The 14,742-nt window shown below is 44.4% G+C and overlaps 1 protein-coding gene across 1 annotated transcript in view; it reads right to left on the bottom strand.

Annotated features, from left to right (window-relative positions):
* PRDX1 (peroxiredoxin 1) overlaps positions 1 to 12,573 on the bottom strand; it is a 16,695-nt gene extending 4,122 nt beyond the window's left edge. Inside the window, exons 1-5 of the mRNA XM_055342004.1 lie at positions 12,465 to 12,573; positions 9,850 to 9,966; positions 6,701 to 6,854; positions 6,218 to 6,340; positions 4,797 to 4,927 (exon numbers count right to left, since the gene is read on the bottom strand). Of these exons, the coding sequence (XP_055197979.1) occupies positions 4,797 to 4,927; positions 6,218 to 6,340; positions 6,701 to 6,854; positions 9,850 to 9,955 (514 nt within the window). The 5' untranslated portion in view covers positions 9,956 to 9,966; positions 12,465 to 12,573. The remainder of the gene's footprint in view (positions 1 to 4,796; positions 4,928 to 6,217; positions 6,341 to 6,700; positions 6,855 to 9,849; positions 9,967 to 12,464) is intronic.
* Between the last annotated feature and the right edge of the window lie 2,169 nt (positions 12,574 to 14,742).

Genomic DNA, 14,742 nt, shown 5'->3' with positions numbered 1-14,742 from the left:
AAGTAAAGTAAAAGTAAAGTAAAAGTAAAATAAAATAAAATAAAATAAAATAAAATAAAAAATAAAAAATTAAATAATTAAACAATTAAATTAAATTTAAAAAATAAAATAAAATAATAAAATAAAATACAAATAAAACACTTATCAGTGACAAGACAGAAAGCCACACTTGATTGTTTCATATCCAGGAGTGCTGTTTTTTTCTGAATCAATATGGAATCCAGAAGAACTGGTTGCATTCCACCATAATCCAGCTTTCAAATACAATCAAAATACTAAGACTCCCCCAAGAAAAAATGACATCAATCATGGCAACTTCAGTATGAGAACTTACAACACACACAAAGCCCTGAACACTGACTTTTTCAGTATTACCTTAAAAAAAAAAAAGGTGGTTATGAATCTGGTTCCCAGTTTCAACATTTACTATGAATAAACGCTATGTTTAAGTATTAGTTCATGGGGGCAGCCCGGGTGGCTCAGCAGTTTAGCACCACCGTCAGCTCAGGGCATGATCCTGGAGTCCCGGGATCGAGTCCCACATCAGCCTCCCTACATGGAGCCTGCTTCCCCCTCTGCCTGTGTCTCTGCCTCTCTTTCAGTGTCTCTCATGAAAAAATAAATAAAATCTTAAAAAAAAAATGTTGGTTTATGGAGGCACCTGGTGGCTCAGTGATTGGAATGTGTACCTTTGGCTCAGGTTGTGATCCTGAGGCCCTGGGAATGAGTCCCCCATAAGGCTCCCTGCATGGAGCCTGCTACTCCCTCTGCCTAGGTCTCTGCCTCTCTGTCTCTCATGAATAAATTTTTTTTTAAGATTTTATTTATTCATTCATAGAGACACACACAGAGAGAGAGAGAGGCAGAGACACAGGCAGGGGGAGAAGCAGGCTCCATGCAGGGAGCCTGAGGTGGGACTTGATCTCGGGTCTCCAGGATCACACCCCGGGCTGCAGGCGGTGCTAAACCGCTGCGCCACTGGGGCTGACCTCTCATGAATAAAATCTTAAAAAAAAAAAATTAATACATGCAAAGTATCTCACAAAGTGGTTGGTATTCATTAGGCTCTCAAGTGGGAACTATCCTATAAATCATAAAGGCTGCACACAGAAAGCTGTGCCTGTTCTTATGAGATGAGAAGAGACCAAACCAAGACTCTGAAGACTGAAGCTTCAGAGTTATGAAAACTTGGGTTCAAAAGTCTAGCCTGGGCGGGGAGAATCCCTGGGTGGCTCAGAGGTTTGGCACCTGTCTTCTGCCCAGGGCATGATCCTCAAGTCCAGGAAGGGAGTCCCACATCAGGCTCCCTGTATGGAGCCTCCTTCTCCCTCTGCCTGTGTCTCTGCCTATTTCTGTGTCTCTCATGAATAAATAAAATCTTAAAAAAAAAAAGTCTAGCCTACATGTAAGGAACTAGTAAAAGTCCAACAAAGGACTTTGCCACTCTCCAGCTCCCTCAGTCTTTGTGCTGAATCTCATCCCCCACCAGGGGGCAGTCTCAGCAGCCATCTATCTGCTCCTTCAATACACTGAGAGTCCACACATGTTGCAACAAATGGTGCCTTTGGGTATCATGGTCACTGATCCATGTTAAGCTTTTCACTCTAGGCAAGCCACTACTTTTGGGTCCCCCCAGCAGACACCACTAATTCAGACTCTTAACTTCCATGTTCTGTATCACAAAATCAGAGCTGAAATGGGCTTTAGAAAATTAGTCTGAAATATTTATCACCTAAAAGAAAAAGTATTAAGGCAAATTCAATCCAAGTACACGTGTGCACTTCATCTGACATCAGTAGCACTTCATTTTAACTATCTTGTCCTCAGTTACATTAAATTTGAGAGGTTATGAGGTTCTCCATACCCCATAGACCAAGCACTTGGAGCCTCAGGACCTAAGTCCTTAAAAACTAAACTCACTCTTGGGATCCCTGGATGGCACAGCGGTTTAGCGCCTGCCTTTGGCCCAGGGCGCGATCCTGGAGACCCAGGATAGAATCCCACGTCGGGCTCCCGGTGCATGGAGCCAGCTTCTCCCTCTGCCTGTGTCTCTGCCTCTCTCTCTCTCTCTCTCTCTCTCTCTCACACACACACACAGAGAGAGAGAGAGAGAGTGTTGTGTGTGTGTGTGTGTGTGTGTGTGACTATCATAAATTTTAAAAAAATAAATTAAAAAAAAAAAAAAAACTAAGAGTGACTCTTAGGGTAAGGTTGTCTCATTCTATCAACACTATACTCCACTCCAAGAAGGGGGAAAACTCAAAAAGCTACAACCTAGGATGCCCAGGTGGCTCAGCGGAAAAACACCTGCCTTCTGCCCAGGGCGTAGATTCCGGAGTCCTGGGATCAAGTCCCACATGGAGCTCCCTGCATGGAGCCTGCTTCTCTCTCTGCCTGTGTCTCTGCGCCTCTCTCATGAATAACTCTTTAAAAGGGGGTGGGGGGGGGCAGCCCAGGTGGCTCAGCAGTTTAGCACTGCCTTCAGCCCAGGGTGTGGTCCTGGAGATCCAGTCGGACATCAAGCTCCCTGCATGGAATTGAGCCTGCTTCTCCCTCTGCCCTTTGTCTGTGCCTCTCCTTGTCTCTTATGAATAAATTACATTTAAAAAAAGGGGGGGGGGATCCCTGGGTGGCTCAGCGGTTTAGCGCCTGCCTTTGGCCCAGGGCGTGATCCTGGAGTCCTGGGATCAAGTCCCGCATCTGGCTCCCAGCATGGAGTCTGCTTCTCCCTCTGCCTGTGTCTCCCTCTCTCTTTCTCCCTCTATGTCTATCATGAACAAATAAAATCTTTAAAAAAAAAAAAAAAAAGAAGAGGATGCCTCGGTGGCTCAGTGGTTGAGCATCTGCCTTTAGCTTGGGGCGTGATCCCAGAGTTCCTGGATTGGGTCCCACCTCAGGCTTCCTGCATGGAGCCTGTTTCTCCCTCTGCATGTGTCTCTGCCTCGCTCTATATCTCTTAGGAATAAAATATTTTTAAAAATTAAAAAAAAAATAAAGCTACAACCTTACAAACTCAAAAGCTGAGACCAAGTAGTTCAGTACTTTACTACAACATTGTAATGAAAATCTAAGGAGGAAAGTACTAGTGCTGGAGAAGAAAAAGGCCCACCACACTCTAGCAAATGCTAGATAAAAATTCTGAGTTGGGGCAGCCTGGATAGCTCAGCGGTTTAGCGCCGCCTTCAGCCCACGGTCTGATCCTGGGGACCTAGGATCGAGTCCCATGTCGGGCTTCCTGCATGGAGACTGCTTCTCCCTCTGCCTGTGTCTCTGCCTCTCTTCTCTCTCTGTGTGTCTCCCATGAATAAATAAATAAAATCTTAAAAAAAAAAAAAATTCTGAGTTGAAACAGCTTGGTCACATGTAGATTTTGTAGGACAAGCTTATAAAAATGTGATCTTTGATCCTCAATCATCTCAGGAAGAAAGAATCTTGATGTTTCATCTGAAACCTAACTAGAACCCCTCCTTCCTTAAAAGAACATTTTATGTAACTATTTACATAATTGAGTTATTCACGGATTGTAATTCTTGTAAATCTGACAATTACATTATACACTGGAATATATTTTAAGTGAATAGAAACATTATCAAAGCTCTATTGTCTTTAGGCAAATTATCTTAATCCTATTTTTACTTTCCAAAATTCAAAAGTGGTCATGTATTACCTTAAAAAAAAAAAAAAAAAAAACAGTAAAACGAATATGGATCAAAGGGATTAATCTCTTCTCCCAATAAACACTTATCAAGAACGGCATGCTGGGGATCCCTGGGTGGCGCAGCGGTTTGGCGCCTGCCTTTGGCCCGGGGCGCGATCCTGGAGACCCGGGATCGAGTCCCACGTCGGGCTCCCGGTGCATGGGACCTGCTTCTCCCTCTGCCTGTGTCTCTGCCTCTCTCTCTCTCTGTGACTATCATAAATAAAATAAAATAAAATAAATAAAATAAAATAAATAAAATAAAATAAATAAAATAAAATAAATAAAATAAAATAAATAAAATAAAATAAAAAAATAAAATAAATAAAATAAAATAAATAAAATAAAATAAAAAATAAAAAAATAAAAAATAAAATAAAAAAATAAAATAAATAAAAAAAATTAAAAAATAAAATAAAATAAATAAATAAATAAAAAATAAATAAAATAAATAATAAAAATAAAATAAAAAAATAAAATAAAAAATAAAAAAATAAAAACTAAAATAAACTAAACTAAACTAAAATAAAATAAAAAGAATGGCATGCTGTTATGTCGAGATGGAATTCTCAAACTTTTTGTTTTGCCCTTCTACACACCTAGGAGATCCTCCTACATGCCTTTAGTAAGTTAACAGCTGCAGGGAACCCTGGGTGGCACAGTGGTTTAGCGCCTGCCTTTGGCACAGGGCGCGATCCTGGAGACCTGGGATCAAATCCCACGTCGGGCTCCCGGTGCATGGAGCCTGCTTCTCCCTCTCCCTCTCCCTCTCCCTCTCCCTCTGCCTATGTCTCTGCCTCTCTCTCTCTCTCTCTCTCTCTCTGTGACTATCATAAATAAATAAAAATTAAAAAAAAAAAAAAACCAGCTGCAGCAGTGATTCTAAATGAGCAGGGGCAGAAGCTGGAACTATGCAGTGTCAACAAAAAGCCTTTATATTATCCTCCCTTAACTTTTCCATTACCTCACCAAACCACCCACTATAATCCAGAGATTTTAATTTCTTGAAGAGACACTTTTATTTGGTAGACCTTGTTCCTGCCATCTTTCCTATCCTACCTACCATTCTGTTGTCAAGTCAGCAGGTGGATTGGCTTACCTTCCCCATGCTTGTCAGTAAACTGGAAGGCCTGAACCAGTCGCAGAGTCTCATCCACAGAGCGACCAACAGGAAGGTCATTTACAGTGATCTGCCGAAGGATACCTTTATCATCAATGATAAAGAGGCCCCTGGGAAAAAGAGATTGAAGGTTTGAGGGAAATCCAATACAGGTTTAGAAATTGCTTTGTTAGAACACAAACTCAATAGAAAGGATTATCTGCTGGCCTCTCCCAGACTTGCACTGGCTTGGTCTTCTTCCTGCATAGAGAATGAAATAAGGAGGGCAGCCCGAGTGGCTCAGCGGTTTAGTGCCACCTTCAGCCCAGGGTGTGATCCTGGAGACCCAGGATTGAGTCCCACGTTGGACTCCCTGCATGGAGCCTGCTTCTCCCTCTGTCTGTGCATCTCTCTCTGTGTCTCACATGAATAAATAAAATCTTAAAAAAAAAAAAAAAATGCACGTATTCATGAGAAAGAAAGACACTCAACCACTGAGCCACTTTTCTTTCTTTTTTAAAGGAATAATGAAATGAGGGATCCCTGGGTGGCACAGCGGTTTGGCACCTGCCTTTGGCCCAGGGCGCGATCCTGGAGACCCGGGACCGAATCCCACATCGGGCTCCCGGTGCATGGAGCCTGCTTCTCCCTCTGCCTATGTCTCGGCCTCTCTCTCTCTATCATAAATAAATAAAAACTAAAAAAAAAAAAAAAAGGAATAATGAAATGAGATCATCGTGTTGTACAGTTTATACATTAAAGGGAGTACTGGCTGGCTCATTCAGTGGAGCATGCAACTCAGTCTTGAGGTTGTGAGTTCAAGCCCCATGTTGGGTAGAGTGGACTCAAAATCTTTAAAAAATAGGGCAGCCCCAATGGCACAGGCGTTTAGCGCGGCCACCTGCAGCCCGGGGTGTGATCCTGGAGACCCGGGATCGAGTCCCGCATCAGGCTTCCTGCGGGGAGCCTGCTTCTCCCTCTGCCTGTGTCTCTGCCTCTCTCTTCGCTCTCTCTGAACGAATAATCTTTAAAAAAAAAAAAAAAGTAAATTTTATATAGTGATATAGGTCAATTATTGTTCAACGAATTAACTGGGGGGGGAGGGAGAAAAAGTTTACAGATCAGGCCTCTACCTTTCTCCAAAAGGCCCTCAATTCAATTAGGTTTGTTTGGGGTTTTTTTGAAGATTTTATTATTTATTCATGAGAGACACACAAAGAGAGAGAGAGAGAGACAGGCAGAGAGAGAGACACAGGCAGAGAGAGAAGCAGGCTCCCTGGAGGGAGCCTGACATGGGACTGGATTCCGGGTCTCCAGGATCAGGCCCTGGGCTGAAGGCGGTGCTAAACCACTGAGCCACCCGGGCTGCCCATCAATTAGATAATTTTGATGAAATGTCAGCCCCCTTGGCAGGTGTATACCTGAACGAGATGCCTTCATCAGCCTTTAAGACTCCATAGTCCTGAGCAATGGTACGCTTGGGGTCTGATACCAAGGGAATGTTCATGGGTCCCAGTCCTCCTTGTTTCTTGGGTGTGTTGATCCTACAGCAAAAGGCGCACACACACAATCACATTCATTCAAACTACTGTGTAGCAAAAGCATTAACTTTATTCCTTCCCATTTTTCAAGCATTCCTAATCTAATTATCCCAGAAAACAAAATTTTTTCCAACAGTAAAGTGAGTGCCTGAAGACTGTTAACGTCACCAGGGTACACTCAGCTGCAACCCAAAGCTGCTTCTCCTCGGCTGCCAGATAAAAAGAATAAAGGAAGAAATCAGAGCCTTTGCACTCCCATCAGGAGCCAGAAAGCAGTATTTGAGCAAGTCAATTGTCAAAGCCACCCCAGTCCCAGTTACTACTTGGTTCAAAGTTTATATGTGAAATCAACAGGAGATTTACCAAGCCAGGTGACAGAAATGAGAATCCACAGAAGCACCAATCACTTGACAGTTGAGTTTCTTAAATTCTTCTGCCCTGTCACTGAAAGCAATGATCTCCGTGGGGCACACAAAGGTGAAGTCAAGAGGATAAAAGAAGAATACAACATATTTTCCTGGAGGAAGAAAAAGAGCCACAAGTTTGCCTTTGAAACACACTTCCTGAGGGATCCCTGGGTGGCTCAGAGGTTTGGCACCTGCCTTCGGCCTAGGGCATGATCCTGGAATCGAGTTCCGCCCTGGGCTCCTTGCATGGAACCTGCTTCTCCCTCTGCCTCTGTCTCTCATGAATAAAGGAAAGAAAGAAAAGTAAAAGAAAGAAAAGACACTTACTTTACAAAGCATAAAAACCAAGGGGCACCTGGTGGAGTACATGACTTTTGGGGAGGGGGGCACAGGGAGAGAAGGAGAGAGGGAATCTTAAACAGGCTCCACGCCCAGCAGAGCCCAACAGGAGAGGAGGCTCAAGGTCACAACCAAGTTCACAACCTAAGCCAAAATCAAAAGTCATACTCTTAACCACAGTGCCCCTGCAGGACTCTTGATCTCAGGGTTGAGTTTGAGTCCCATGTTAGCTGCACAGATTACTTAAAAATAAAATCTTAAAAAAAAATTTAAAAAAAAAAAAAAAAAAATCTTGAGGTGCCCAGGTGGCTCAGTCTGTTGAGCATCCAACTCTTGGATTTTGGATCAGGTCATGATTTCAAGGTGGACTCCACGCTCAGAACGAGGTCTGCTTGAGAGGCTCTCCCTACCCCCCTTGCACAGGAGGCACACTCTCAACTCTGAAATAAATGAAATCTTTAAAAAAGTAATAAAGTATCAAAAAAAAAAAAAAAAAGAACAGTAAAACCCTATAGACCTTTTCCTATGGAAAAAAGTCTTTATTTTTTAAGGAAGCCTTAAGTTGATGGTAGACAACAACTGCTAAATGCCAAAACTGAACACAGAGGTCTCCTAGCAGCTACCTTTAGAAAATTGTGGTAGGAGAGCCTGCATGGAAAAAAAAAAGTTCCTTTCATTTCTGTGCTTTATTTTCCTGCCTCCCCATTAGCTGCCAATTAGAAGATAAACATTGTTCAGTCTGATTTTCATCTCGTTACAATTAGCACAACACTAAGTTCTCCGATGAAAAACAGCAAAACCAAGGATGCAATTTACCTAACTAGATAGCCTGATGCCAACGCTTAAAATGAATGCATAGGAAAACCTCAAATGCTGGATTCTATGCAAGTCAATAGAGATCAAAGAGAAACTAAAGACTTTGGCACTTAGTCCACTATGAACCACAATTACAGGACAGTAAGATTTAAATGATCTTAAAAAAAAAAAAAAAAAAAATCAACACAAGGGATCCCTGGATGGCTCAGCGCCTGCCTTTGGCCCAGAGCTTGATCCTGGAGTCCCGGGATCCAGTCCCACATCGGGCTCCCTGCATGGAGCCTGATTCTCCCTCTGCCTATGTCTCTGCCTCTGCGTCTCTCATGAATAAGTAAATGATAAAAAATAATAAAAATAAAATTAAAAAAATAAATCACCACAAATATGTTCCTAACAAGCCTAGTTAGACAACAAAAAGTCTGAGGCAAAAGTTAAAAAATTCTGATAAAGCAACAGGATCTCTAGCTTAAATTTTCCAGAAGTCACGCAGATTACCAGTAGAAGTACATATTCAACTGGCCAACCAGCCTCTCACCACACCTAAGAGGGCCGCGTTACTGAAACAGTGCCAAATATTCACTCATTTCCAGGTAGCAGCAATGTCTGAAAATCAAAAACTTTTGACATTTACTTTGAAAACCAAAATTACAAGAAACTCCCTCATCTAAACAACCTCTCCAGGGCTTTTCCTAACAAGCAGTTTGAAGCCTCAGCAGGTCAAGCCCTGGAGGAACAGATAACAGCTCTTTCTAAACCTCATGCCTTTACCCTTGGGCCAAGGTCTCCTCCCTGTGGTGTTACTTACCTTGTTTGCCAGAGAAGCTTCCCTCCATTGGGCCCCTTCTTAACTGCTTCTCATTCCAAACAAGTGTGATGTCTTAGGAAACCTTAGTCACACGTTCTTCCCATAAACTGAATCCAGGAACTAATTATTGCACCACTAAGTTAAAAGGTACACTTAACACCTGAGTTTCAGATTTGCATTTTAAGGAATCTGTACATCAACTATCTCAGAAAAACCCTCCCCTCATTCCAGGACTGCAAGGTTTTAAAAAAAAAAAAAAAAAAAGAGGAAGAGCTTTATCAGATTGCCAAGGTCTACCTGAAACTTAACAGGAAAAGAAAACTGTTCCAACTCTTCTCTTGGGGCAAAACAGGAGAATATGCCTAAACCTCTGCTAATAATACAGCAGCTCTGATATACATCTCTTTTTTTTCTGACATACATATCTCAAAAAATTAATGGTGTAAGCTCCAAAGACTTGAAGGAACAGAAAGTGTGTGCACACAAGGGGGTGGGGTGGGGGGAAGAGAGGGAGAAGCAGACTCCCTGTTCAGCAAGGAGCTGGATTAAGGGCTCTGATCTGGGATCATGACAGAAGCCAAAGGCAGATGCCTAACTGAGCCACCCAGGCGCCCCAAGACTTGAGCTTTCAATGACATAATGAGAGTATCTCCAATAGAATTGAGGAGTACTGAGAAAATAATTGAGCTATTATGTCCAGGCATAACAAAGCATGGGCTTTTCCCATAAGCAGTCTGAACCTACAGGATTATCCATCATCATGGTTAGTAATCACTACATCATTTCAACATAAAAACAGCCACCTACTCTGAAGACTGACCTAGGAGAGAGAAGTCGTTTTACAATCAAACCTAACAGATATACAGAAATATAATGAGCCATCCTAGATGGGAAAATAATTCCATTTTAACAAATCTAGGGATCCCTGGGTGGCGCAGCAGTTTGGCGCCTGCCTTTGGCCCAGGGCGCGATCCTGGAGACCCGGGATCGATCGAATCCCACGTCGGGCTCCTGGTACATGGAGTCTGCTTCTCCCTCTGCCTGTGTCTCTGCCTCTCTCTCTCTCTGTGTGTGTGTGACTATCATAAATAAAAATTTAAAAAATCTTTAAAAAAAAAAACCAAATCTAATATAATTACTCTTACCTTTGTAGTCAGATAGGCTGAGGTCTTTGAACTGGCCATCTGGCATAACAGCTGTGGCTTTGAAGTTGGGAGCAGGATGCCCAATTTTGGCATTTCCTGAAGACATCTTGCTATGGGCTGGAGAAAAGTAAATTAAAACAAGCCTTATTTTTCTAAGTAACCAACACCCTTCTACCTAGACACTTAGCTACAAAATAAAAGAATTATCCAGTGGCCCTAAATATACATACTAATTTTTTTATATTAGTAAGACGCATCTGAGAAAGCTATGAAACAAAACCAAGTATTACGGGCGCCTGGGTGGGTCAGTCCTTTAAACATCTGACTCTTAAAAAAAATAAAATAAAAATAAAAAATAAACATCTGACTCTTGATTTAAACCCAGTTCATTAACTCAAGGCTAAGCACGGAGCCTGCTTAAAATTCTCTCTCTCTTCCCTTCCCTTGCATTCGAAGGCTCACTCTTAAAACAAAAAAATCAGAATACTTCTCTGAACATCAGCTTTTGTTTTCCTTTAAAAACAGCAATTTCGGGATCCCTGGGTGGCGCAGCGGTTTGGCGCCTGCCTTTGGCCCAGGGCGCGATCCTGGGGACCCGGGATCGAGTCCCACATCGGGCTCCCGGTGCATGGAGCCTGCTTCTCCATCTGCCTGTGTCTCTGCCTCTCTCTCTTTCTCTCTCTGTGACTATCATAGATAAATAAAAATTTTAAAAAAAAATTTAAGAACAGCAATTTTTAAAAATTGAAGTAACCTCTTACTTTTTCTAAACGATCATTTATGCAGTGACATTTTCTTCTTCTGTACTCTCATTATGCAAAAAGCTCCAGAGAAAGAATGTCTGATCTCTAGAAGTTGTCATGTTGCCCTTTCTCTGGACTGCATCTTTATCTGTCTTCAGAATTCAAGAAGTCCACATGACCTTTCTCCAGGTACATTTGCCCAAGAGACCGCACACCCCTAATCCAACTCTGGATTTTTTTAATTTATTCAGAGGCAGAGAGAGAGAGAAGCAGGCAGAGAGGCAGAGGCACAGGCAGAGGGAGAAGCAGGCTCCATGCAGGGAGCCGGACATGGGACTCGATCCCGGGTCTCCAGGACCACACCCCAGGCTGCAGGCGGCGCTAAACCGCTAGGCCACCGAGGCTGCCCCCCTAATCCAAGTCTTTAAGAGACAGGATCCCCATCTGCTAAATTGCAAAACTTCAAAGATTGTGTTTAAGCCCTAGAAGTCCTTTCAAAAGTGGGTTTCTGGGCAGCCCCGGTGGCGCAGCGGTTTAGCGCCGCCTGCAGCCTGGGGTGTGGTCCTGGAGACCCGGGATAGAGTCCCATGTCCGGCTCCCTGCATGGAGCCTGCTTCTCCCTCTGCCTGTGCCTCTGCCCTTTCTCTCTCTGTCTCTACGAGTAAATAAATAAAATCTTAAAAAAAAAAAAAAAAGTGGGTTTCTGACCTCAGGGCCAGGATTCTGGAGCAGCAAGGAGAACAAGGGTCTATTGCTGGGAACCCTGGCTGGCTCAGTTGGTTGGAAGCATGTGACTCTATCTCAGGGCTGTGGGTTAGAGCCCCATGCTGGATTTAGAGATTACTTAACCTTAAAAAAAAAAAATCCTTACTGCAAAACAAATCATTGCTAAAAAGCAATGCTGCACTGGATTCACTCAGGTCAACACAAAGTTAAGGAATTAAGATCTAAACCAGTAAGTCATCAGTTTGAAAGGCTCAAGAAGCTAATTTTCCAAATCCCAAACTTTTTTGGTGCATAAAACCAAGCATCTATTATTGCAAACTTTCTATTGCCTAACACCTTTAAAAAAAAAAAAAAAAACCCTAGTAAGACAAGTTGCAATTTGGCGACCAAATACAGAGGGGGTGTGTGATCCTAACATATACGACCTCCTCATCCAAACCTGCTTTTCCACGTGGTTCCCACGTCCACTAAAGACCGACTCGGCGGGGTAAAGACCGTTAGACCTCAAGGCGGCGTGGGCCTCCGTGGATCTGCCCATGAACTTCCAAGGCTAAATGCACGCCCCCAAATCCCGCTTCAGGTTCCCTCCTGCCGCTCCCATGAGAAACCCCACCGCAGTACTTCGGAAAGCACTAGCCGCCCCCCCAAAAAAAGAAAAAAGCAGTCTTGACAAATTTGAGATCACTACAACCCTATTACACAAACGCAAAAAATAAAGCCAGGGCAGGGAATCAGTACCGGAAACTGCCCATGTAGGCCCAGCGGAGGGCCGGGAACAGTCATCACCTCCACCACACGACAGGCGGGTAGCCTCAGGTCAGCTTCCAGGTCCACTCTAGAAGATTCCTGAGCCCGCCCGGAAGGAGCCTAGCTGAGGAGAGCCCACCACTACCACGAGGCCCCCTCGCCGCGCCAATGAGCGCCCTCCGCTCGCGTTGCCGGGGAAGAGGAAACTCGAACCGACGTTAGCCTCAGGGTTTACACAGGTCCCCGCATCGGTAAGGGAGGGCGCGCGGACCGCCTAACTACTCTCGAGCGCCAGACCTCGTCCAGCCACCTCCCCCGTCACAGCACCCAAGCCAAGCAGGGCAGGACCCTGGAAGAAACAGGAAAAGACGACGACCGGGGCGTGGAGAACCTTCTCACCAGCGCTGAGTAGACTAACCGCCGAAAACCAGTCAGGAAGAAGACGCGTGAGGCGTGCGCGGGGCGCTGCCTTTATAGCCTGTGGGGCTCTCGCGAGAGTCAGAGCGGGCTGGGGGTGCAGGAGGAGAGGGAAGGGGGATCTGGCCCCGCCCCCGCCCCAGCCAACGCGCCCCGCCAGAATGACTCAGCACTTTCCCTCGCGGTGGGCGGGCTCGGGCTCGGAAGGTTGGGATCCCCCTCCCTGCTGTCGACCGTTAGGGTCGGGGAGCCGAGGGCGACGGTCTCGAGGCCCCAATGCCCCTGTTACTCTGGGATCTCTGCGAGGGTCTCCTGCGCGTCCTGCCCTCAAGACCCAGACCGCGGTGTTGGTCTTGCCCCACGGAGGATTACGTCTAATCCACATCAAGCACTTAAAATTGTCAAGTGTTTCTCAAATACGCCACCCCGATCCCCGCAGCCTCTGCCCCAGTGCTGCCTCAGTACCTAGACAACCTCCTTCATTATTCTTACAGGATTGCTGCTCTCCTTCTCCCACCCACTCCTAACGCAGCTGCTAGAGGGAATCTTTCTGAAATCTGATCAGTTCACTCCTCTGATTTGTGGTTTTAAAAACTGGGGCTCCGTAGTCTGTTTCCTGAATTAAAACTCATTGTCATTTTATGTGTGGCTTTCAAACAAGAGCCTTGATTGTTCTCACCCGTAAAATGGAAAAAACTAGTAATTCCTTGGGATCATCTTTGTGGCTTACTTAGCACAATTACTAGTTCTAATTATACGTTAGAAACGTTAGCTGTTATTACTAGAATTCTTCCTTGCTCCTAGCTGGATTGTAACACCCAGAACAATGTGTCGCTGTTTCAAGACTTCAGGCTTTTGTTCAAATATGAAGAATCTGTTCCCTCCTAGTGGGACTAGAGAAAATGTCTTTGAAGACCGCCGAAGCTTGACTTCTGGAACTGTTCCGGACCTTGGCTCATCCCCAGAAGTCCTGGAAAGCTGTTCTGGCTTTTGCTCCTCCCCAGAATTTATCATTCCGTCCTTTGTGCCCAAAACAACATCCTGTAAGGCCAGAAGCTATACAAAATACCTCTTTTTAAAAATATATATATTTTATTTATTTATTCATGAGAGACACAGAGAGGCAGAGACACAGGAAGAGGGAGAAGCAGACTCCATGCAGGGAACCCGACATGGGACCCGATCCCGCATCTCTAGGATCACACCCTGGGCCAAAGGCAGCTCTAAACCACTGAGCCATGGGGGTTGCCCTCGTAAGCTATTTTATATGTTTGTTTATATGCCTGTCTCTTCTTGCTACATTGACTTTCTGGAAAGTAAGGTTTGGGTTACACTCACCTCATGTCCCTAAGACATAACAGAGCACTCGATATAAAATAGGAGCATGTAATAAATACATTATGTCCACACTGCCTCTATCATGGCCCCCCAACCACCACCGGGGAAGAGGAAACTCGAACCGACGAGGGGGGATCCCTGGGTGGCGCAGCGGTTTGGCGCCTGCCTTTGGCCCAGGGCGCGATCCTGGAGACCCGGGATCGAATCCCACATCGGGCTCCCAGTGTATGGAGCCTGCTTCTCCCTCTGCCTGTGTCTCTGCCTCTCTCTCTCTCTCACTGTGTGCCTATCATAAATAAATAAATAAATAAATAAATAAATAAATAAATAAATAAATAAAACAAACAAACAAACAAACAAACCAGAAGAGGGATGCCTGGGTGGCTCAGTGGTTGAGTGCCTTCAGCCCAGATCATGATCCCTGAGTCTCGAGATGAAGTCCCACATGGGGTTCCCACAGAGAGAGAGAGAAAGAGAGAGGCAGAAACACAGGCAGAGGGAGAAGCAGGCTCAACACAGGGAGCCTGAAGTGGGACTTCATCCAGGGACTCCAGGATCACACCTTGGCCAGAATGCAGAAGGCTGAAAAGTCACTCATGAAGATAGACTGTTTCTAAGAATAATTTCCTTTGGTCCCCACCATCAGCACTGAAATTGCCTGCACTTGGGAAAGGGTAACAACAACATTAAAAAGGAATGTGTTGAAAAGTCAAATAGTAGCCACACAAGCTGCCACCTAGGAAATTTACTTAGTAAGTTTCCTCTAAAATCCTTAAAAAGAAAAAAAAATAGGTGTATATCTGTTACTAAGTTGCTGGTTGCTGAAAGCATTGGGTGAGGCATTTGTTAGGAAGAATTACTTGGAAAAAAATTGCTTGGTGGCAGGGCAGTTACTAAGAAAATGCTTGCATGAATCATGTTT

Source organism: Nyctereutes procyonoides, unplaced genomic scaffold (assembly GCF_905146905.1).
Source record: "Nyctereutes procyonoides isolate TBG_1078 unplaced genomic scaffold, NYPRO_anot_genome, whole genome shotgun sequence".
NCBI classification, from domain to species: domain Eukaryota; kingdom Metazoa; phylum Chordata; class Mammalia; order Carnivora; family Canidae; genus Nyctereutes; species Nyctereutes procyonoides.
This window is presented reverse-complemented; position numbering and strand designations above follow the sequence as displayed.